Source organism: Penicillium oxalicum, chromosome I, assembly GCF_001723175.1.
Source record: "Penicillium oxalicum strain HP7-1 chromosome I, whole genome shotgun sequence".
Lineage (NCBI taxonomy): Eukaryota > Fungi > Ascomycota > Eurotiomycetes > Eurotiales > Aspergillaceae > Penicillium > Penicillium oxalicum.
The window spans coordinates 2,101,587-2,122,151 of NC_064650.1; the positions used below are offsets into that span (position 1 = coordinate 2,101,587).

The following is a 20,565-nucleotide window of genomic DNA, read 5'->3' on the forward strand; positions in this document are numbered from 1 at the left end:
ACTGACTAGGGGCAATTGATTCAAATGCTCATACCTCGGTCAAGGGCCCTCGTCTCAGACACAACCTATTCCGCACGCAGGTTCCATGAATCCCAATGATGTCTCTTGACGAAATTATATCCAGCTGCATTTCCGAATCTACGAGCACATGCACCTTGTAGAGAGCCTCGACATGAAATAGCGTTCTGATTCACAATCGGGTGGAATACCTCCAGGTTCCATAGCATTTTAGATGTCTGGCATTCTTGATGAAATGTTGGCAGCATGTCCAGAATCCCCCTAAAGCGTTGTAAATTGCATTTTTTGTAGCTGCCCCTGGCTTATTTGATACCAGCTAGGAGAGAACCGTGATCCTAGCCTACTAAAATGAATCGGACTGGTCAAATTGTCTATTCCAATTTAGGAAAGTCAGACAACTCATGTGATTAACTCCCACATCGAGCCCCGGCTCCCGACCTACCTCATTCTCACAAACCATCCGTTTCATCCAAATTCCACCGGAGCAGAACCGTAAAAGGACTCACCGAGTGGAGCATCATCTATTCGTATCAAACCCTTGTGGCTCCTTTCACTTGACGAAGTGTCTACCAACCAGCATCTGAAGCCCAGAGCCCCCCCCCCCCCCCCTCAAGAGTCCCAGACTACCGAGCGTGGTCTCCACTCTTCACGCAATGCCGCACAATAAACTGAGCACATGGCGATCCACTTCACTCTGTTAGAACTCGGTGATATGAAAGCGGGAGTCCCTTCGGGAAAAATAAGCTTCTTTGAGAGTCCCAGCAGGTCTGAGAAGCCAAGAAGTCTTGAATGGCATACTCTTGCTTCCTCTGAAGAACCCATGCGGCGTGTGTGCCCGCCTACGGGAATTCAAACAGCCTAGATCAAAGGAGAACATAACCGTACTCACTCAACGTCGGCGAGAGCTTGATTCTTCATTCCTACAGGGATGCCCGGGCTTGTGACGAATGACTCACTCCACTGCCGCAGACCCTGTCTAATTCATGGTAGCCAGTCTCACGTCGTCGTTTGACCAAGCTCAGTTGAGATTAGCTGGCACCAACGGGATTGATGTTTTCCGCATCTCGCCATCTCGCCGGGGGTGGCCAGCCACGCCACACGGAACACTATGCCTGTCTGGCCTTGGCCGACCAAAAGCGATGTGTAATCTGAAAGGCGACCAGATGATGATTTACCCACCCCTTTTGCCTGTGGCCGTGGTCGTAGGAATACCATCCTGCCTGCCACATATCCGATGCAAGCCCACCATCATGCGAGCTCAAAACTTTAAAGGGGCCACATAGCGATTCTCTTCCACTTGAAAATCCCAGGTGAATCAACCTCGAACCAGTCCCCAGAAAAGCTCGATAGGGCTGGCCACCTGGGAGTTGACCCTGAGTCCTGAATCAGGGTTCCGAAAATCAGTGTGGCTGGACTTGAGTGTGTTTCAGGGTGTTTTATCTACCCAATTCTCACACAAGAATCGAGGTTATTGCAAGACACGGAGCCACTTTAAGTGGGGAGGGAAGAGGGTCCGCGTTGACCAAATGGGGAATGGTGTACCGGCATTCAACCCGCACCACGGGCGACATGGGGCCGTTCACTTTCTTCAGAGCGGATGCATCACTGCAATGGTCGCCCCGTGAGTCTAGAATCCCTGTCGAGAAGAGTCCTGATCCTGCAGAAATCTCCCCAATCCGCTCACGATGCGGGGAACCCCTGGATGGTCGACACACCCTATTTTAGCCTGAGAAAATGAGGAAAAGCCAAGTTCCGGAGCTCCCAATTGAGTGACGGCGAAGGGAGCAAAGCGAAGATCCTTGCCTTCCAGTCGCCCGAAACCCTCCCTCTGGACCCCATGCTTCGCATTCAGCCGGAATGGATCATGACCCTTCCCACGGTGAAACGACTGTCGGGGAAATTACCACTTTCGCTGTGATGAGGGCTATGAAGCAGAGAGGAGGCCAAGTAGAAGAGATGCCCCAAGCTGTCTCAGCCCAGCAATCATAAATGCTTGAGAATATCCCGACTTGAATCAAATTTTTTTCTTCTCTATCCCACAGACTTTCCTTAACCTTCCTTCCTTTTGACAAGAGCAGCATCGAAGCTGCCAATTGCCAAGATGAGGGGCTCTTTCTTCTCGTTCTTGACCACTTTGTTTCTCTTCTTGACTCTCTCTGCTGCCAGTCCAGTGGGCCAGGATGCTGGCAATCTTGCAAAGCGTGTCAATGCCGGCTCGCTGCAGCAGGTGACTAACTTTGGGAGCAACCCTTCTGGAACGAAGATGTACATCTACGTTCCCAAGAAGTTGGCCAGCAACCCCGGTGTCGTCGTTGCCATCCACTACTGTAAGTGAGCTCCTTCGCTTTGGAGATCGTCTTCGATCCTCGGCTTTGTCCAACAATCGGAAGACTAATAGATGATTTTCAGGCACTGGTACCGCCCAAGCTTACTACACTGGCTCCCCTTACGCTCAGCTGGCTGAGCAGTATGGCTTCATTGTCATCTACCCCGAAAGCCCCTACAGCGGAACTTGCTGGGATGTCAGCTCCAAGGCTGCTCTGACCCACAACGGTGGTGGTGACAGCAACTCGATCGCCAACATGGTCGACTGGACTACCAAGCAGTACAAGGTGGACACCAGCAAGATCTTCGTCACCGGATCTAGCTCTGGTGCCATGATGACCGTGAATAACCCCCAAGAACTGCACAGTCTCAGGTGTATTTGCTAACAGAAGATGATTGATGGACAGAACGTCATGGCCGCAACCTACCCCGAGCTGTTCAAGGCCGCCGTTGTTTACTCCGGAGTTCCCGCCGGATGCTTCTACTCCGCCGCCAACCAAGCCGATGCTTGGAACAGCAGCTGCGCCCAGGGTAAAGTGATCAGCACCCCTCAGCACTGGGGCGGAATCGCCAAGGCCATGTACGCCGGCTACACTGGCTCTCGCCCTCGCATGCAGATCTACCACGGTACCGCCGACACCACCCTCTACCCTCAGAACTTCTACGAGACCTGCAAGGAGTGGGCCGGTGTCTTCGGCTACAACTACGATGCGCCCCAATCGGTTCTGAACAACAACCCCCAGGCCAACTACAAGACCACCAACTGGGGTCCCAACCTGCAGGGTATTCTCGCCACCGGCGTTGGTCACACTGTTCCGATTCACGGTTCGAAGGATATGGATTGGTTTGGATTTTCAGGTAGCGGTTCCTCCGACGGCGGCTCCCCCGGCAGCGGCTCCTCGCCTTCTACGACCACATCGACTAACCAAGGCAGCACAACGACGACAAGCGTGAGCACGGGTCCTACCCAAGGCTCTGGAGGATCTGGCGGCTCGGGCGGCGGCGTTGCCCAACAATGGGGCCAATGTGGAGGTAACGGTTGGACTGGTCCAACTCAATGCGCGGCAGGACTCACCTGCACGGCCTCTAACCCCTGGTACTCCCAGTGTCTGTAAATGAGAGCCTTTTCAAATCCTTATAGTCATCAAGCAATCTTTTTTTTTTTTTTTGAAAATATGTTTTCTGAGCTCTCGAATTCCTTGTCTGTGGGACTGTAGACGGAAACCCCGTCGGGATGGTCTTCGGAGCCTAGAGAAGTGGTCCGTATCTTTGAAAGTGCCCGTTAGCCCGTCAACCAGGACTCTTTTGTTTTTGGGAGCTGATCAGCAGACTTATATCTACAAAACTATCTCAGTATACCATTGCGTGCGGCTTCTCTCCACGATGATCGGACCATGGCCTGTCAATAGTTGGGATCCATCATGGCCCTTCCACGTCCTCCTCCATCCTCTCAATCGAGGATAGCTGCCCCAAGCTGAATTCCACGGCACAATTGGCCTTGCTAGAGGTGTCCGAATCTTGTTTCATAACATTCGCGACGCAACTTTGGACCGAGTACCTATTTCCAAGCGATGGCGATTTGTCTTCATCCTAGTCACACATTTCGGATAGTCGTTATCTAAAAGGTACAGCGGATATTCAAATTCGTCTTTTCTTTGGCCAGCATATATATGTAGGCATCGTTCGTTAATTTACTGATGGGCCTTGTTCCATTCAACACATTCATCAAAAGTCACCCCAGAGCCACCAAAGATATCCAACGCACTGCCGATGGTCAAGTCAACCTTGCCTTGACTGCTCTTATGTATCTTCTCCAAATCCTGAAGATTGCGAGCACCACCAGCATAAGTCACAGGGATGGTACACCATTCAGCGAGCTTGGAAACGAGTTCTTCGTCAATGCCCTGCTGCAGACCCTCGACATCTGCCGCGTGAATAAGAAACTCGGAGCAGTAGGGTTCCAGTAGCGCGATAGACTCTGAAACAATACGACAACACGTGTTGTTGAAGTCAGCAGGGGAACAATGCAGGGGGCTGTGGACAAGGGACAGTGGATGATAGGAACAGTTCGCCGTACCTTGACAAATCTCCATCTCTGTAATGGTCTGCCATCGGTCCATAGCCACAAACCAAGTATTGTCTTTTCTGCGACAACTCAGGTCCAAGACCAGCTTTGACTTGTCACCACCAAGGGCTGCAAGCACCGCCTGCAGCCGCTCGAGCGAGAACTTCCCCGAGGGAAACAGAAAAGAAGTAATGATCACCTAACATGCCAAATAAGTCCAATCAATGAGTATGATTCCAACAAACCACGAGTATATTCCGACATGCTAAAGCATGGATTGAATGCCCAGGACACAGAGCAATGGGATTTGTTCTTTGAATACAAAACCCACGGCAGAATGGCGGGGATAATGCGATTGCCGGGGAGAGAAAACCAACTCACCTTCTCGGCACCTTGATCAATCCAATATTGAGCATTCTTGTCGGTAATACCACCGGCCACTTGAAGCCCATTAGGCCATGCCTTCAATGCCTCCAGTGCAGCCTCCTCGTTGCCGGGGCCCAGCTTCACGACGTGACCACCGCGCAGGTTGTTTTTTCTATAGAGTTCCGCATAGTGACTGGCGGGGAGTGTCGAGACGTAATTGGTCTTTAGATCCTCGGCAACCTGGCTGAGTGTCCCGCCCACAATTTGCTTCACTTGACCTGAGTGAAGGTCAATGCAAGGTCGAAATTGAGTCATTTTTGATTGCCCGCTCGTTAAATGTAAGACTAAAAAGTTTGAAACGATGACTCGCAAAATGGCCCCCTCCTCCCCTCTGGTGTCATCACGATAATGGTGGGCTTCTATCTTATCTTATCGCACGTGATGCGGAGCCTGGTCGGACCCAAAAAAAAATCCCGGGGAACAGACATTGTCCAAGGGAAGGCAGTCGCGGAACAATTACATATTCTTCTTTGTCGCGCATTCTCAACATGGCTGGAAAAAGGAAGAGAGAGATTGCTGTGGCATCAAGGCCCAGCGGCGAGAAACAACCCAGCCCGCAGCCGGCCACTGACGCTCAGGAGATTTTCCGAAAGTACTTCGAAGCTCAATTCGAACCGATCGAGACGACTGGTTCTTCGAAGCGGAAGGCCGACCGTGCGTCTTCTGAAGATGATGAAAATTCCGAAGAAGAAGATGAGGAAGACGAGGAAATGTCAGAGGTGGAGTCTGATTGGGATGAGATCTCTGAGGAAAGTGACGAGGAAGCTGTAGTGGAGGTTGTTGAGCACAAGGACGCCAGTCTTTCAGCGAGCGACTTGATGGACAAAAAGGCGTACAAGGCCTTCATGGTACGATTAGGACGACTCCTTGACAGAATTCAACACGAGCTCATCACTAGATACAGAGTGCCAAACCACCGACATCCGCAGACGAGAAAAAGAAGATCGCACAGGCAAGCAAGAAGGACGACTCAGAGGATGACGCCCACGAAGCAATGAACCTTAAAAACGACCTTGACCTTCAGCGACTACTTCGCGAATCGCACCTCCTCGAATCATCGTCCGACCTTGCCCCGACCGGCAAAAATCGATTGAAAGCTTTGGATCTCCGTATGCAAGATCTCGGCGCGAAGGAGTCCCTCTACAAACAGAAGAACATGCCTGATGCCTTCCGCAAGGGCATCAAAGCCAAGGCTGTTTCCAGAGATGAAAAGCGACGCCGAGAGGCCAAGGAGAATGGTATCATTCTCGAGAAGCCCAGCAAGGTCGCCAAAACAGACAACAAGCGCCGAGAGCGTGGTGTTGGAGGCTCGTCCATTGGCAGGTTCTCCGGGGGTACTTTGAATCTGAGCAAGCAGGACTTGGAAAAGATGCAGAGCTCCCGCGGTCGGTCCAGTCGTGGTGGGCGTGGAGGTCGCGGTGGACGAGGTGGACGAGGCGGAAAGGCCAAGAGAGGTCGCTTCTGAGCTAGCGCCTTGTAACAAGCTGTTCCAGCCTTGCATCCGCTTCCCCAGTCATGTCACGAGTCTGGCAAAGCGGCATCTGTCCTCTCTCTTGACCACTGGCCTGGACTAGGGGTCAAATGCCCCGTGGGCTCTCCCTCCCATCATCGAGCTCGGTCCATCAACCCATCGCTTCAAAGCTGAACTTGGGCGAAGAACAGAGCTGTTCTGGCAGTTGTGGAATTGAGAACTCCAACTCGCGGCATCGGAAAATGTTCATTCCTCACACTCAGGGGTGAATGATGGACAAAGTCTGCGTCCGGACCAGGAGCATTCCCTCTTTCTGTCACCCATTCTACTCTCGACCCAAGATCCTTGACGTGCCATATCCGATTATCGCCGATGATCATCTCCTCAGCAGGGACGCCCTCTATCTTCGGTGATAGATTCCTAGGACTTGCACGACCTGGTTTCCATGCGCATCTGCATTCGTCGTCTTGGGGGACATTCATGGGACAGCGGTACGCGGCCTCTGCGAAGACGGACGGTCTCTACCCGTCCGTCATAGGCGATCTTTTCATCCCCACGTTGTCCGGCGAACAGCACGGGCCGTTGTTACTCTCGGCCCTGGCAGTACATGTATGAGTAGTCCATCAAAATCGCCCGCAGCTTCATCGTGAGGAATTAACCACCTGAACCATTCGAATCCTTTCATGTTCAAGCTGGAAGAGAGACTGAGCCTCATTGTACAAGCACTTTCTCCCACTCTATCTCACTAGGTTCTTTCCAATAATTCGTACCACTCAAGGTAAACCCGAGCTTCTCCAAAGCTCTGGCGCTTCTCTTATTCGGCCTCTCCGTCTCAGCAATAAATCTCGTCACACCTCGCGCATTGGCCGCCCAGTGCATGACGGCTTCTGCTGCTTCCTTTGCGATTCCCTTCCCCCAGTACGTCGGCGCGACACCATAGCGAATCTCAGCCATTTCAGTCCATGGTGGCAGGGGGATCCCCTGCCTCTCGCGGTGGCATCGATGTTGTAGTTGCATCACGAACGCCCGCATAGCCCACCCAGGTAATTTCATCCAGGTTCTGGAGATCAAGGCAGGGGATTCCTTTCAAAGCATCTCCTTCTAGAATCTCGACAGCGCTGCTGGATTCCGTGAAGATCTCGGGCGGGCGTAGACCAACGGCAAAGTCACCCATCCCGCGGAGTTTCCAGCATACGTTGATGTCGCCCCGCTGAATCGCATCATGCGTCTTCTCGTCACTCCATTGCACCGGCGAGAAATGATCGCCAAAGGCCATCTCGCAGAACGCCTTGTCTGCGTGGAGGGATGCATAGAGACTTCGATAGTATCTCGATGAGATGGCGTGTGGGGTGGGCAGGACCAGGAGTCTTGGTGTGAGTATGACAAACGGTTCAAACGGCAGAGTCGTCTGTGCCACCTTTGAAGCGTCCATCGATGGTGATGTTTTTGTGTGCTTGGCACACTCGAGATGTGACTGGAAGCAGAGCAAATGGGTTCAATTTCTGCGATAAGCCAATGTATGGTTTGGTTGTATATTGGCTGTAGTGCACATGAAGAATTAGCTCTTTGGTCCTACCTCCGGAGTGGAATGAATGTTGGGGGCTAGTAATGAGACTAATTTTACACGAAAACATCACATTGGAAGTCCATCGTGGAAGGGACGTGGGCAGGAACTCAAACTCACGAGGATGTCAGCCTTGAGATCGTCGATACTTATCCGCGAACAATTCAGATGGTAATTTCTGGTCTTTTTAAGTACTTCTCACGGAATGATCTTATCATTGGAGAACTTGGCTCAATCAGCAAGTAAGACGAGTGATTACAATGTTACTCACCATGACTCATGCGAGTATGTACCTGGATGTACTTGGAAGCTTAGAGCTCAACCCAATTGATTGGTGAACTGATACCATACGACCAATTGATCATTCGAAGATTCCTGTACGTTTACAGTTGATATAACTTTATTGAGACTGTACTGATTGCTGAGTCTATTCACACACTTGACTACATTACCTTGATATCCCACAAACTTTTGACGATGAAAAGTATACTGCTGTGCTCAAAGGACTCGTGATCAACAAAGTTTTCTCGGCACTAGCTGTAATCCCTGGGAGCAAGAGACTGACGCAATTCCACCGCAGATTTCTCATGATGCGATCCGAGCGACGAGCTCACACCAAGGAAACTAAATTGAATCCCCGAGGACAAGCGTGGGATACACAAATACAATTTGCGGCTCCAACGATTCTGGCTCAGACGCAGACTCTACAAACATCAAGGATGCACATGGGTCTTGGTCACAGCTCTGCCATCGCGATAGTCATCCAAAAGCTGATTGACTTTCGACGCGTCCAGACCGTCCAGTACGCGGGAGCCTAGCGGTTTCAAAGCACCTTTTTCGATCCAGCCTGGCAATTCTCTCCAAAATTAAGCCGCCAGCTCCGGATGCATGTCGCTAGCCCCGAAGACTTGATGCTTTCTGAATCCAGCGGTTTTTGTCGCTGCGATTGCTGGGTCCACCTCTCCGTCCATCAGCGTGACCAAGGCCCCTTTTTTCTTGGTCGACAAGAGCGAGAGTCCCAGCTGATAATGAACACCCCCCTCGTAAGAGCCATTGACCGTGTCAACAACGTATAACAAATCATCACCAACGAGCGCACGAATCTGATTCTCCAAGTCCGCTGCTTCCCGATCAATGACATGAGTTGCCCCCAAGGCACGGAGTATCTGACCCCCATCACTGCGAATTTTGGCTGTAGTGATGATCTTCCCAAATCCCGCGAGACGAGCGAATTGAAGAGCGAATTTTCCCGTATTAGAGCTACCACCGATAATAACAATCGTCTCTTGTGCGTAGTCCGTATCGTGGCCGAGGAACTTTGGTCTCACATCCAAGTCCGCTGGGCTGAAAAGGGCAAGGAAACTTGCAATGGCATTGACGGGGAAAGTGGCTGCCTCGTCGAAGGTGATATTGTCTGGAATACGAGCCGCAGATTCGGTGTCGAGGATGCAAAACTGCTGCAGACCGGCTTGATCGGGACCACCTGACAGGATATTCGATTGCCCAAAGATGCGATCTCCGACGGAGAACTTCTTTACGCCCGGTCCTATCATCTCGGTAATGCCGCTGATGTCGTTTGCCAGAATTGCATGGGGCAAGTGCTCATTCACCAGGATACCTAGATCACGACACTGCAAAAATATGAGAACTCGATGCGTTTCAACAGGGTGTCAATTAAGGTCCGATCCCGATACCTTCTGGTCATGAGGATTAACTTTGAGCCTGAATCAGCTTCTGTTCTGTGTGAATTAAAGATTTGGAGATGGATATCTTACTTCCAGCTGCGACAATTCTCACAAGAACTTGGTTTTCTTGCGGCTGGGGGATATGTCGCAGAGCTTTTACTAGGGGTTTCCCAACCTCTTTCATAATCAACGCCGTTTGTGTGGCCATTTTGTGTGTGAGAGGACCTGTTCTCTTTTGATCTGGAGAAATGAACCACGACCGCTGAGGCTGTTGGTAGGAGAAAACTTTTACATGGATAAGGATGATTGACAGAAGCTGAGAGTATCGATCTTTAAGGCAAACAATCATTCGTACATCATATTCCGTCGTCTTTTACCTTCATCCCTCCGAGAAAGCAATCAATGAGTCCGACAATTCTACTTATTTCTAATCAACAGCACCTCTGACCTCAGCCAAGCGTCGACGGACTCTTCTGCCTTTCCGCAAAAGAGAATACCTCCGCTGTTCTGTTCGATAGCTGCAGTATCATGCCAAGATCTTACAATGCAAACCAGCCAATAGCCGACACTGCTTTTAATACTGCTCCCAACTCATTGCCGATATTTGGTGAGATTCTCGAGGGTTCTTTCATCTTACACATTTAGTTTCCTTGGAATCGCGGAATTTCTTGCCGTCCGATTTCAACACCATCTCTGTCCGATCGAGGTCTTCGCACGCTACTGCGTATGAATGTGATACAACAGGAACTGTACATTGCCATTTTTCTTAATGAAAATTGACAAGTGCGATCACTTTCTGGTGGATTGAAGAACTTGTGGATGTGCCCATGGCCTCCCCGTAAAGGTGGAAAATTGCAGTTTGTGTTTATTATCGAAGACTCGTCCGATGTTTGAGAAACAACAAGCCTTGGCACTCGTGGGATCTTTTGTGCTTCTCACTTTCTCAATCCCAATTGAGAACCTTGAACTGGCCTACTACGTCTTGCCAGGATAGAGCTGATTCTCGACGTGGCAGTCAGAAGTAAAAAAACCTCACGGATTGCATTACTATTGCGAGAATTGTGTATTTTTTCACTTGTCACTTATGTATTTCTAGACATACGGTATGATTCAATCCTGAAACAAGCTCATGGGCCAGACTTGGACCCTCATGCTTTAATGAAAGGAACGCACGGAGCTTGTACGCTGGCAGATGGTAACCTATATTGTCGACCAGATCATCCAATACACGACCGAGCGTATCAAGAAGAAGCGGTCAAGTTATTTGCCCTTCTCAAGTACATGAGTAACCTCTCGCTGATTTAACATTTGCGCATACCCCAAAGCCGTGCTATCTTTTGCATCTTCAATAATCACATTCGTACCTTTTCATGCTGACCAAATAGCAAACTACATCTGCTTTGACAAGTTCGGCTGCTTTGTGCAGAGGCGTTCCGAGGCCTATAAAAGAGAATAACGCCTAAGAAGCATCATGGTCCTCGTAAATGATTAAATTTATATCTGCGCCTTTACTTAAGAGAAGGCTTAAGACCGGGATAGAATCTCGTTTTTAATTGCGTGATAGAGAAGCTATTGTGTCTATCTTGAACTTCTTCGTAGATCACCAACAAGGCCATTATTTTCTCTTGATTCCCTGCTCATGTGGACCGTAGGCCCCAGTCAAAGTATACATATCCTGCGTTCGGATACTGTAGAAACTTGGAAGGCTCACCTGGCCCAGGCGGGTGTGACGAAAGAGCAACGGTTGGGTCCACACGAGGTGCCCCTCTCCCGTCCACTCCCGTGACTCGTCTCGTTTGGGCAATGGAGTTGATTTGGCTGCCCTCGGCTTCAGGCGTCACGTTATTTCCGCTTTCCGTCTGTCTACACCTTTCGTTGGTCTCTGCTGCTTTTCCCCAAGACTGTAACGACTGTTGTTACAGGGCGAGGATAACGCAGTGTTCAAAGCGTGTCAATTTTTCATGATGATCATCTAGATGGGTCACAATGATGGATGGTGATTCAAATGCTGCATTTGCTTACCATGAACCGCCAATCACGACTACTCTGAATCTGACTGGATTTCTCGTGGTTTTGAATCTTGTGAACTTCTTCCTTGAAAAGATCCTATACTGTGGGCTCATTGGACAAATATTTGTCGGCATCCTTTGGGGTACTCCCGGTGCAAAATGGCTCGGTTCTGAAACGGAGACGGTGCTCCAACAGCTGGGGTATCTTGGACTGATCATGTTGGTGTATGAAGGTACGTGGTTCTTCTACCGGTGTCATTCGAATTTATGGCTAAGGCTTTGCCAGGTGGTTTGTCAACATCGATCAAGTCCGTGAGGGCAAACATTATACTTTCCGTTTGTGTTGCGATCACGGGCATTGGAGCACCAATGGGTCTTTCGTTCATTCTAAACGAACTCGTTGGAGCAACCTCATTACAAGCATTCGCTGCCGGTGCTGCTCTTTGCTCAACAAGCCTGGGTACTACCTTCTCGATTCTTTCGGCGACAAATCTAGTCTCAACGCGCTTGGGTACAGTGACGACCAGCGCTGCAATGCTAGATGATGTCGTCGGTCTCGTCATGGTCCAAATCATTTCAAATCTTGGTGGAACTGCTTCGTCCTTTGATTCCCTGACGGTCATTCGTCCTGTCTTCGTCTCAACTGGGTTTGCAGTGGGTCTTTTTCTTCTGTGTGCATTCCTCTTCAAGCCAATGCTCAAGATGATCCTCTCGAAGAAGCTCAAGACCCCTCATTCCATGAGGAGCATGCACGTTGCATTTCTCTATCACACAGGACTTCTTGTGGGACTGGTTGCTGGTGCCACTTTTGCGGGCACTTCAAGCTTGTTTGCGGCTTATCTCGCGGGTGTCATAGTCACATGGCTTGACGGGTTGATTGCAGAGTCGAGCAGCCCTTCCAGGGAGGCGTCTTCTGGGACATCTCGGACGGACCAACTCAATTCTGCAACCGACGAAAATCGGGACAGTAGCTCTCGTCGTCGCGGAAGACAGCCCCAGGCCTCGAGCGAATCCTGTATGAGGACGCAACATGGCAAAGCTCCAACTGGCAAGGAGGTCTATGAGAAATACTACAAACAGCCGGTGGGTTGCATTCTCACACCTCTATTCTTCGTCAGTCAAACTCTGCCCCCCTCCATCTCTCTCTGGTTCATTGTGCAAATCTGGCTAATACTATGTATAGGCGTCCATTGGGTTTGCCATTCCTATCACCGAGATGTTTCGGGGAAGTATTGTATGGCGTGGCATGATCTATGCGCTCTTGATGATGTTTGGGAAACTCATCACGGGTGTTTGGCTTGTCCGTTTCTCATTCCGACCCTTTGCAAATCTCGCAAATGGATTGAAAAGACCGTCTTCCCGCACTCGTTTGCGTTGTATGACTTCGAGATCAGGCAAACATCGAAAAAATGAGCAGTGCGTTCCGGTTGAGATCCCTATGCAATCTTCCAGAGAAGGCATTGCTGCCTCAGGGAATCGAGTAGACACCGGTGGTCTAGAAACAAAACATCGTGAATTATCAAACAACCAAACTCCTACTGTTCACCATGCACGTCAAGGAGAGCCGAACACAACCACGCGACAAAGCTCAACAAGCACATTTCCCCCGAAGCCAAAGTCCCTGTATCCCCCAGCAATCCTGGGGTTGGCCATGGTTGCGCGAGGCGAGGTCGGATACCTTATCGCTTCGCTTGCCCAAAGCCAGGGTATTTTCGCAACCGGTCCATCTGGAGGAACTTCCGACGTCTATTTGGTTATCATCTGGGCGATATCTATCTGTACCCTTGTTGGTCCAATTTGTGTTGGTACCCTGGTAAAGCGCGTGAAAAGGTTACAGGGGGTTCGAGGAGGTTCCGGCCCAGATCCGCTTGGCGTGTGGGGGATTTGACAGTTCTGTCCTCATATTCTTGTCGATTGTAGTACTACCCCAACGTATTCGACGTTTATCTGTTCGCAAAGTCTATTGTATTTAGAATCTTGCACTGCTCGTATGGCACCGGCGACGGCTGGCTGGCTAGCTCCTATCGTGCTGCGCTTGTTGCACATACAGTGGCTTACCTGAGAGCGGCTTGGCCGTGAGTATTAGATCTGGCATATGAAAACGAGGCCGGTAGTAATGGATTTTTCTCGGCTATCCGACTTGGCACAGACAGAGTATAGCATGTAGGCGTACGTGTGCAACGGGATCCCGAGCCCGGTTCTACCATGGTAGGTGCTGAAATACCGATAAAGTACTTAAATGCGCAAGGTGATTCCGTCGCGATGGACTTTTGCGTGTGGACGCGAGGGAAGAAATCATGTAGACTCGCATGCCTAGGCAGTGAAAGGCGTTATTTATTGGTTGCGGTAAGAAAGGCCCCGGCGGACGGGGATGGGTCTAAAGACCGGTACATACAAAGATGAGAATAGAAAGAGATCAAACCTTGTTGAGGGAAGCAGCTGAAAATTCAAAGCCGGGTCCACTTTGGAAGCATTTGGTGTGAAGAAGAAAAGGGGTCTTAAAAGTAGTCGTCCTATGGGGAGGGAGGAAGCTATCACCAGAACTCTCTCAGCTCGAGATATCGATAAACACCTTGCAGCTTAATTTTCCACAATCAAGTCCATGTGGAAACCTTCTGTGCTACCAGAGCTCCTCAGGGACTGGCTGATAAAGTCAATTCGACTGATCGACACTGAGTGGTGATGAACTATTGTACACTGGAAAGACACCAAGGTCCATCGATTGTCGATCATCGGGAGCTGTCGTAAGCCTAAATCGGGCTGCAATATCCACATTTTTCCCCCCTTGGCGGTCCACGCAATCGTTGTTGGAGTCGAACACAGTCATCCGGATGATTTTCCGGGCTCGAACAGCTGTCTGCAAGCTCGTCTCGGTGGAAATAGAAAAATCGAATTCTTACAGAGTGAGTCTCACTTCAACATAGGCGTGGATCCTTTGGAGAAAGGCTGAAACACCACTCTGGCGAGACATGTTCAGCAAGGTCCTCTTCGTAGGCAATTTGATTCGCAACGCACAATTGATCAACAGCTATGATAACAAGACAGGGTTGACAATGATCAAGTGCCAGTGTCTACGTAATGGGCGGGTCGCAAACACATGTTTCGTGTGCTTTAGATCAGTCGATACCTAAAAATCAACCCCTTTTGTCGAGACAGCATTCTTAGCATTAAGCATGAAATTCAAAAGCTACACTACAACTGTGGTAGGTTGAAGCTTGCTCACATCAAATTTTTTTTTCTAGCAAATTGCATTCATAAGGTTGAATTTTGGTCTTGGAAACTTGTGTGCATCATGTTCTGGCGTGAACTTGTGTTTTCGATCCGCCCACTCGAAGAAGCTTCTTTAAAGACACGCACGAGCACGGTGAGCTAACAACTACCCGTCAGTGACTAGTGATAACATAGTGCAACATTTGGAGACGTGATCTGCTCACAGCTCAAAATGATAGTATATGTTGCTGGAAATATGTAGATCCCTTCATAAATCTTCGAAACAGGCGAAAGAGATACATGATGATGACGTGGGCTCCTCAAAGTCGAGTCCTCATTCATTCCAGGTCTTATGGCGGACCTGAAGACTTCCATTCTCGTACTATTTTGAAAATCTTTGCCTTCAAACTGGTCAAGTATTTAAATTGCCGTCGGTGTTTTTATCGGTTCTTCCAGGGTCGGAAACCTATAAAATCATGGACCGGCTCCTGTGCTACGCAGGTACAGAAAGCCCTGCAGATTGTGCAGACCACCTACCAGTGGGAGTGGATGACCCCGAACACAGAATCCACTGATAAGCATTCGGTTGATCTACCAGTGGGCCTAACAAAGGTCTGTCTACTTTTTGCGCCTGGATCTCGAACCGTCTCCGTTCTCCAAGTGGGCGGGAGGTCAGAGTGTGTGGATCATCCAGGTACATTTACGGTGTCGGATATCTTCTGGCTTCTGCCCAAAGGGGGACCCAGGAGTGAAGTCCGCATACAAATACATCAATCAATGTCGTCTTCTCGCCATCATATTGTCAAGTAGGACTCAGAGCTCTTGGTGGTCAAGTATTCTCTTCTCTCCTCTCTCTTCCTCTTTGAAACATTCTCGAGTCTTCCGGTCAGACTTGAGAATTTCTATCCATTCCGAACTCGTCCCCACGGCCTCGAGTATCAGTATTTCAACATGTCACTTTCCGTACATCCGCAGCAATTGAAAGAGCCTGATACAAGAGAGATTGCAGCTTCATCGTGCTCTAGTTTTTCCACTCAAAGCGAGAAGCAGAGCCCAGATGTGTCTTCGGATTCGAGCGATTTAGAAAGTCAAAGTTCCTTGTCAACACCCGTATATCATGTTTTTTCGCGGTCTCAGAAGCTGCGTATGGTCTACACTGTGTCTCTTGCTGCCATCTTCTCTCCACTCTCTTCTAATATCTATTTTCCTGCCTTGGCCCTTATTTCGAAGGTGAGTGAGACTCTTGTCCACCGTGGTTGAAGACCCGAATCGGAGGGCTTGGGGACTAATAAAGTTTGTCTCTCGTACAGGACTTGAATGTTTCCATGTCCCTGATCACTTTGACCGTCACCATATACATGGTCGTCCAGGGAGTGGCTCCAAGTGTCTGGGGCTCTTTTTCAGATGTTATCGGTCGCCGAGCAGTCTTTGTAGGCACCTTTATCGTCTACATCATTTCAAACATTGCCCTTGGTCTGTCAAACAGTTATGGTCAACTCATGGCTTTTCGTGCGTTGCAAGCTGCCGGTAGCGCTGCGACCATCTCGATCGGTACGTGCTCATCTGTCAGGCTGATCTCATCCAAGACTTGCTTTGACTCACTCTCGACATAGGTGCTGGTGTGATCGGGGATATTGCTTCATCGGCCGAAAGAGGTGGCTTGGTTGGTATCTTTGGCGGAGGTATGTGATGCGAAGCTCTGAAGCAAGCCAAAGTCCTCTCGTGATTTGCACAGCACTAACATTATCCAAGTCCGTATGCTCGGGCAAGGAGTCGGCCCAGTCTTTGGGGGGATTCTTTCTGAATACTTAGGCTTCAGATCGATTTTCTGGTTCCTTGCTATCCTATCCACCGTCAGTCTTCTGACCATCCTCTTCTTTCTCCCCGAGACACTCCGTTCCATTGCCGGGAATGGCACCGGCCCTCTTCATGGAATTCACAAGCCATGGATCTATTTCATCACTGGCCAGAGACTTGGCAAAGAGGGTGCCACCGCCATCCCCGATGGCCCTAGGAAGAAGATCACGATGAAGACGGTAGTTGCTCCCCTGGGCTTCTTGAGTGAGAAGGACGTTTTTGTCACTCTTTTCTACGGCGCAATTGTTTACTCCGTGTGGTCGATGGTGACCTCATCTACGTCGTATCTCTTCGAGTCCACTTATGGGCTAAATACTCTGCAAGTTGGATTGACCTTTTTGGGAAATGGTCTGTTGTATCCTCTCCTCCTCTGCTTCTTCCTCTTTTCTCTTCGAGATGTTCCTTTTGAGATTATTCTGACTCGACCTTCCAGGCTTTGGCTGCATGTCCGGATCGTACACGATCGGGTATTTGATGGATTTCAACCACAGAAGAACCGAACACGAGTACTGCATCCGAAACAACCTGCCGCTCGAGACTCGTATCACCACCAAGACGCATCCCGATTTTCCGATCGAATACGCCCGCATGCGCAACACTTGGTGGATCACTGCACTCTTCACCATCTGCACCTCCGTGTACGGATTCTCATTGCGCACACATGTTGCAGTCCCCGTCATCCTTCAATATCTCATCGCTTATTGTGCCACCGCCATCTTCACCATCAACAGTGCGCTCATCATTGATCTCTACCCTGGAGCTAGTGCCAGTGCGACGGCCGTCAACAATTTGATGCGATGCTTGGTGGGCGCAGCTGGCGTTGCTGCCGTCCAGCCCATGATCGATCGTCTCACACCTCAGTGGACCTTCGTGCTCCTTGCGGGTATCACGGTTCTGATGAGCCCGTTGCTGGTGGTTGAGTTGCGATGGGGCGCTGGCTGGCGACAAGATCGCCTGGAGCGGCTGAGACGGAAGGAGGAGTCCGTCCCACCGCGCACCGAAGAGGGAAGTGGTGGCCTATGAAAGCTCAAAGCTTTCATGACTTTTGCGTGACGTTTATTAAAATGGTGAGGGACTTGCTCGATTCCGGGAACTAAGATGTGCGATATACCCATGTTTGCTTTAGATGGTTGGCTTCAGATGATGTTCATGATCACAAGGATCTTTGCTAGAGATTGTGGGAAAGGAATCATGGAAGCCTCGGGATTCCCCTAACACTTTGCTTTTTATTCATTCGGGAGGGGGGGAGGTAGATTCAATAATAGATTCTTATTAATTGATGGCGTCTCATCTCTGTTCTCTGTAAGGTGGTGGAGATGGTGATACTAAGTTAGTGGTATTCAAGCATAGAAGTTTGTCAGCAAAATTATGAGGTGAGTTTTATTTGCTTTATTTTTTTAAAAGCTCCCTTTCTTCAACAACTAGCAAGCTGGCGCATAGGAAGCGCGTCGGGCTCATAACCCGAAGGTACCTGGATCGAAACCAGGGTTTGCTATCTTTTTTTGTCTTTTTTCCAGCCTGCCCCCACACTCTCGTCGCACCTCTCTTTCTTCTCCGTCAACCCGCCTTTCTGATTTCCTTCTTTTTAAATCATCTTTTCCACCACTAGACGTCTCGGGTCTTACAGCATATTCCATCAAAGCAGATTCTATAGAATTGAAAAAAAAATATCTGCGTCTGAGAATCGAAAATACTCTTGCGGTTCATCAGCAAGACCCTCTCGCGAGAGCCCCAGCCGTTTCTGTGGATCCCTTGCTGATCCCGGGCGTGAGACTCCAGCGCCACCTCAGTCAACGCCAACTCGTTCAAGCTGTTCAGCTCCAGCTCTAGCGCAGGTGCATGGCCGACCGGGCGAAAATAGAGCATTTCACATTGAGAGCCGGTTTTGAACTCGTTGCCTGAAACTGGAGGCGCTTTGGTATTGCTCACTTGTATCACAGGTACCAGGTGAGGGCGACCTACCAATGCAGAACCGACGACCGAGTCCGCGGTCGATATATAATAAGGTTGATCTGACTGGGGCTCACATCCACTTCCGGATCAGATGGTCCCGCCGAGTCCCTCAAGAAGGTTCACCCAAATGAGACTGAGATCGCCTTTTCAAGTGCCAAGGAATATGACCACTCGATCCCTTTGTCATAAATGTGCAGTTGTTTCACAAGACCTCGCGTCCAACAGGTAGCTGCGACTCGTTGCAGCCCCCAGACTTGACATGCAACCAATCGTCAGCCCATCAATCCAGGCATGGGCTTGCATGATTTGATGAGAGCGAGGCCCCATCTGCCGCGCCCTGTTGCGATCTGACCACAAGTCTTGGAATCCACTCAGCCTCGTCTTGGGAGCGCTCTCGTGGAGCAATAGGATTGACGACGTGAAGGGGCTCTGCGCCCGTGTGTCTGACTCACTTGCTGGATTAAGAGGTTACTAGCCCGCTTTGGGGGCAAAATTGCGGCTTGAAAAAGGACCACCAGGGCGCTTGAGGCTAAGCAACTTCTGGCCTGACAGAAACAACTAGCGTCGCCCGCACTGGCATTTTAAGATTGCACTGCTCCGTTCCATTCTCAGGAGACAGATTTTTTTTCTTACAACCATAGCTTGCTTCCCACCCTATCGTGGCCCGTCTGGAAGGAACAAAATTTCAAACATGGAGCACAACAAAGACACAATCACAATGCACGAGACTTCTGCGAATGAAGTCGGACGAGCAGCTGTTAGCGCTGATGTGCAGCCTCCCAGCTATGAAGCGTATGTGACCTGGAGAAATTCATTCTGAAACATCGTCGCGGGCGCAAATAGCTAACGATTTTGTAGACCTCCTGCTGCTATCACACCGAGCGCCGAGACTTCTGCACCGCTCGAGAAGACCGCATGGCATGCGGCGACGGAACAACCCCCAGCCCAACCGAGCCAGACGGTCGTTCCGGCTGCACAGTCGATCAACCTCCACCAAGTCGGCGAAGATCCATGCGTGGTCGACTGTCCCTTTTGTCACCAACAGACCACGACGAGGATCCAGAAAGAGAGCACCAGCCAAACTTCGTACGTTCCATTCTCTGTACTCGGATCTCGTGGAGATCGATCTGCGTTGTTCCATCTCCCGCTAACTTTCTCTAGATTGGCTGCGTGTTGCTGTTGTCTCTTTGGAGGCATCATCTGTGCCTTCCTACCGTATTGCATGAAGATGTGCCACGACACTCACCACTACTGCACTCATTGCGGACAGAAGATCGCGGTCCGCTCGCATGATGGCCCTGTAGAGGTCGTCACGCCGGCGCCACCGAAGCCGGTGAACACGGAGCCTCCACAGATCCAACCTCCTCAGGCGGTCGCCTTGAGCGAGAAGCAGTGATGATCGCGGTTCCCTCCCCCCACTGATACCCTTGATTCCCCATCTTTGTCGATTTCTTTCTCGTCAGTTTAGTTACTTTCTCGGGGCTTGAAAAAAGATACCCGCTCGACTGTGCGACGTTGTTACTACAGTTGCTTCACTCTTTTATAATATTACCCTTTTTCTGTGTGTGATCAGCTTTCCCCCCCCCCCCCCCCCCCCCTTTGCTACGGGCCGTCCACGTTGCATTTGTGCCCATTTTCGAGACTCTGATGTTTCCGACAAATTCTGACCAGCTGGTACATACCTGCCATGGAACCTCTACTAATCGACACTGCCGTACAGGGTCTCTACGACCCTGTGGAGCTCACTCATAGAACTTTAAACATTCCAATCAATGTCGCGGATGTATGCGTTCATCCCACGCACCTTAAAATTCGTAGCCCTGAACAAGGCCTCACGCAATCAATTATAAACCTCCACATCTGCTTCGGCTCGGGTGTCACGCTTAATTACATGGCTTACTCACACGAATACGGTCAACATGGGTCGAGAAAAAAACGCTCCGGAAGCTGAGACACAGGGATCGGAACCGTGAGACCTTCTC

The 20,565-nt window shown here is 50.0% G+C and overlaps 9 protein-coding genes and 1 non-coding gene across 10 annotated transcripts; 6 read left to right on the forward strand and 4 right to left on the reverse strand.

Annotated features, from left to right (window-relative positions):
• Positions 1 to 2,119: 2,119 nt before the first annotated feature.
• Positions 2,120 to 3,458, forward strand: POX_a00713 (Acetylxylan esterase A; the record flags this gene model as incomplete). The annotated part of the gene is made up of 3 exons (XM_050109652.1): positions 2,120 to 2,345; positions 2,428 to 2,684; positions 2,751 to 3,458. 3 exons carry the CDS (start codon positions 2,120 to 2,122, stop codon positions 3,456 to 3,458), a joined length of 1,191 nt encoding a protein of 396 aa, XP_049973420.1.
• A 576-nt stretch (positions 3,459 to 4,034) lies between these two features.
• POX_a00714 (1-(5-phosphoribosyl)-5-[(5-phosphoribosylamino)methylideneamino] imidazole-4-carboxamide isomerase) lies at positions 4,035 to 5,089 on the reverse strand (the record flags this gene model as incomplete). The annotated part of the gene is made up of 3 exons (XM_050109653.1): positions 4,035 to 4,321; positions 4,421 to 4,607; positions 4,790 to 5,089. The coding sequence occupies 3 exons, from the start codon at positions 5,087 to 5,089 to the stop codon at positions 4,035 to 4,037; spliced, it is 774 nt and encodes a 257-aa protein (XP_049973421.1).
• Positions 5,090 to 5,322: 233 nt separating this feature from the next.
• POX_a00715 (uncharacterized protein) lies at positions 5,323 to 6,299 on the forward strand (the record flags this gene model as incomplete). Its single annotated transcript, XM_050109654.1, has 2 exons — positions 5,323 to 5,682; positions 5,739 to 6,299. The coding sequence occupies 2 exons, from the start codon at positions 5,323 to 5,325 to the stop codon at positions 6,297 to 6,299; spliced, it is 921 nt and encodes a 306-aa protein (XP_049973422.1).
• Positions 6,300 to 7,260: 961 nt separating this feature from the next.
• On the reverse strand, positions 7,261 to 7,737 carry POX_a00716 (uncharacterized protein; the record flags this gene model as incomplete). The annotated part of the gene is made up of 1 exon (XM_050109655.1): positions 7,261 to 7,737. The coding sequence occupies one exon, from the start codon at positions 7,735 to 7,737 to the stop codon at positions 7,261 to 7,263; it is 477 nt and encodes a 158-aa protein (XP_049973423.1).
• A 998-nt stretch (positions 7,738 to 8,735) lies between these two features.
• Positions 8,736 to 9,762, reverse strand: POX_a00717 (uncharacterized protein; the record flags this gene model as incomplete). The annotated part of the gene is made up of 3 exons (XM_050109656.1): positions 8,736 to 9,500; positions 9,564 to 9,583; positions 9,645 to 9,762. The coding sequence occupies 3 exons, from the start codon at positions 9,760 to 9,762 to the stop codon at positions 8,736 to 8,738; spliced, it is 903 nt and encodes a 300-aa protein (XP_049973424.1).
• A 1,300-nt stretch (positions 9,763 to 11,062) lies between these two features.
• On the reverse strand, positions 11,063 to 11,170 carry POX_a00718 (uncharacterized protein; the record flags this gene model as incomplete). The annotated part of the gene is made up of 1 exon (XM_050109657.1): positions 11,063 to 11,170. One exon carries the CDS (start codon positions 11,168 to 11,170, stop codon positions 11,063 to 11,065), a length of 108 nt encoding a protein of 35 aa, XP_049973425.1.
• Positions 11,171 to 11,540: 370 nt separating this feature from the next.
• Positions 11,541 to 13,451, forward strand: POX_a00719 (uncharacterized protein; the record flags this gene model as incomplete). The annotated part of the gene is made up of 3 exons (XM_050109658.1): positions 11,541 to 11,796; positions 11,850 to 12,676; positions 12,747 to 13,451. 3 exons carry the CDS (start codon positions 11,541 to 11,543, stop codon positions 13,449 to 13,451), a joined length of 1,788 nt encoding a protein of 595 aa, XP_049973426.1.
• A 2,273-nt stretch (positions 13,452 to 15,724) lies between these two features.
• Positions 15,725 to 17,653, forward strand: POX_a00720 (uncharacterized protein; the record flags this gene model as incomplete). Its single annotated transcript, XM_050109659.1, has 5 exons — positions 15,725 to 16,003; positions 16,084 to 16,324; positions 16,387 to 16,455; positions 16,526 to 16,978; positions 17,064 to 17,653. 5 exons carry the CDS (start codon positions 15,725 to 15,727, stop codon positions 17,651 to 17,653), a joined length of 1,632 nt encoding a protein of 543 aa, XP_049973427.1.
• A 400-nt stretch (positions 17,654 to 18,053) lies between these two features.
• Positions 18,054 to 18,125, forward strand: POX_tR009. Its single transcript has one exon. It is a non-coding gene; the product is annotated as a tRNA-Met (tRNA).
• A 1,149-nt stretch (positions 18,126 to 19,274) lies between these two features.
• POX_a00721 (uncharacterized protein) lies at positions 19,275 to 19,979 on the forward strand (the record flags this gene model as incomplete). Its single annotated transcript, XM_050109660.1, has 3 exons — positions 19,275 to 19,375; positions 19,442 to 19,669; positions 19,745 to 19,979. 3 exons carry the CDS (start codon positions 19,275 to 19,277, stop codon positions 19,977 to 19,979), a joined length of 564 nt encoding a protein of 187 aa, XP_049973428.1.
• Positions 19,980 to 20,565: the final 586 nt, after the last annotated feature.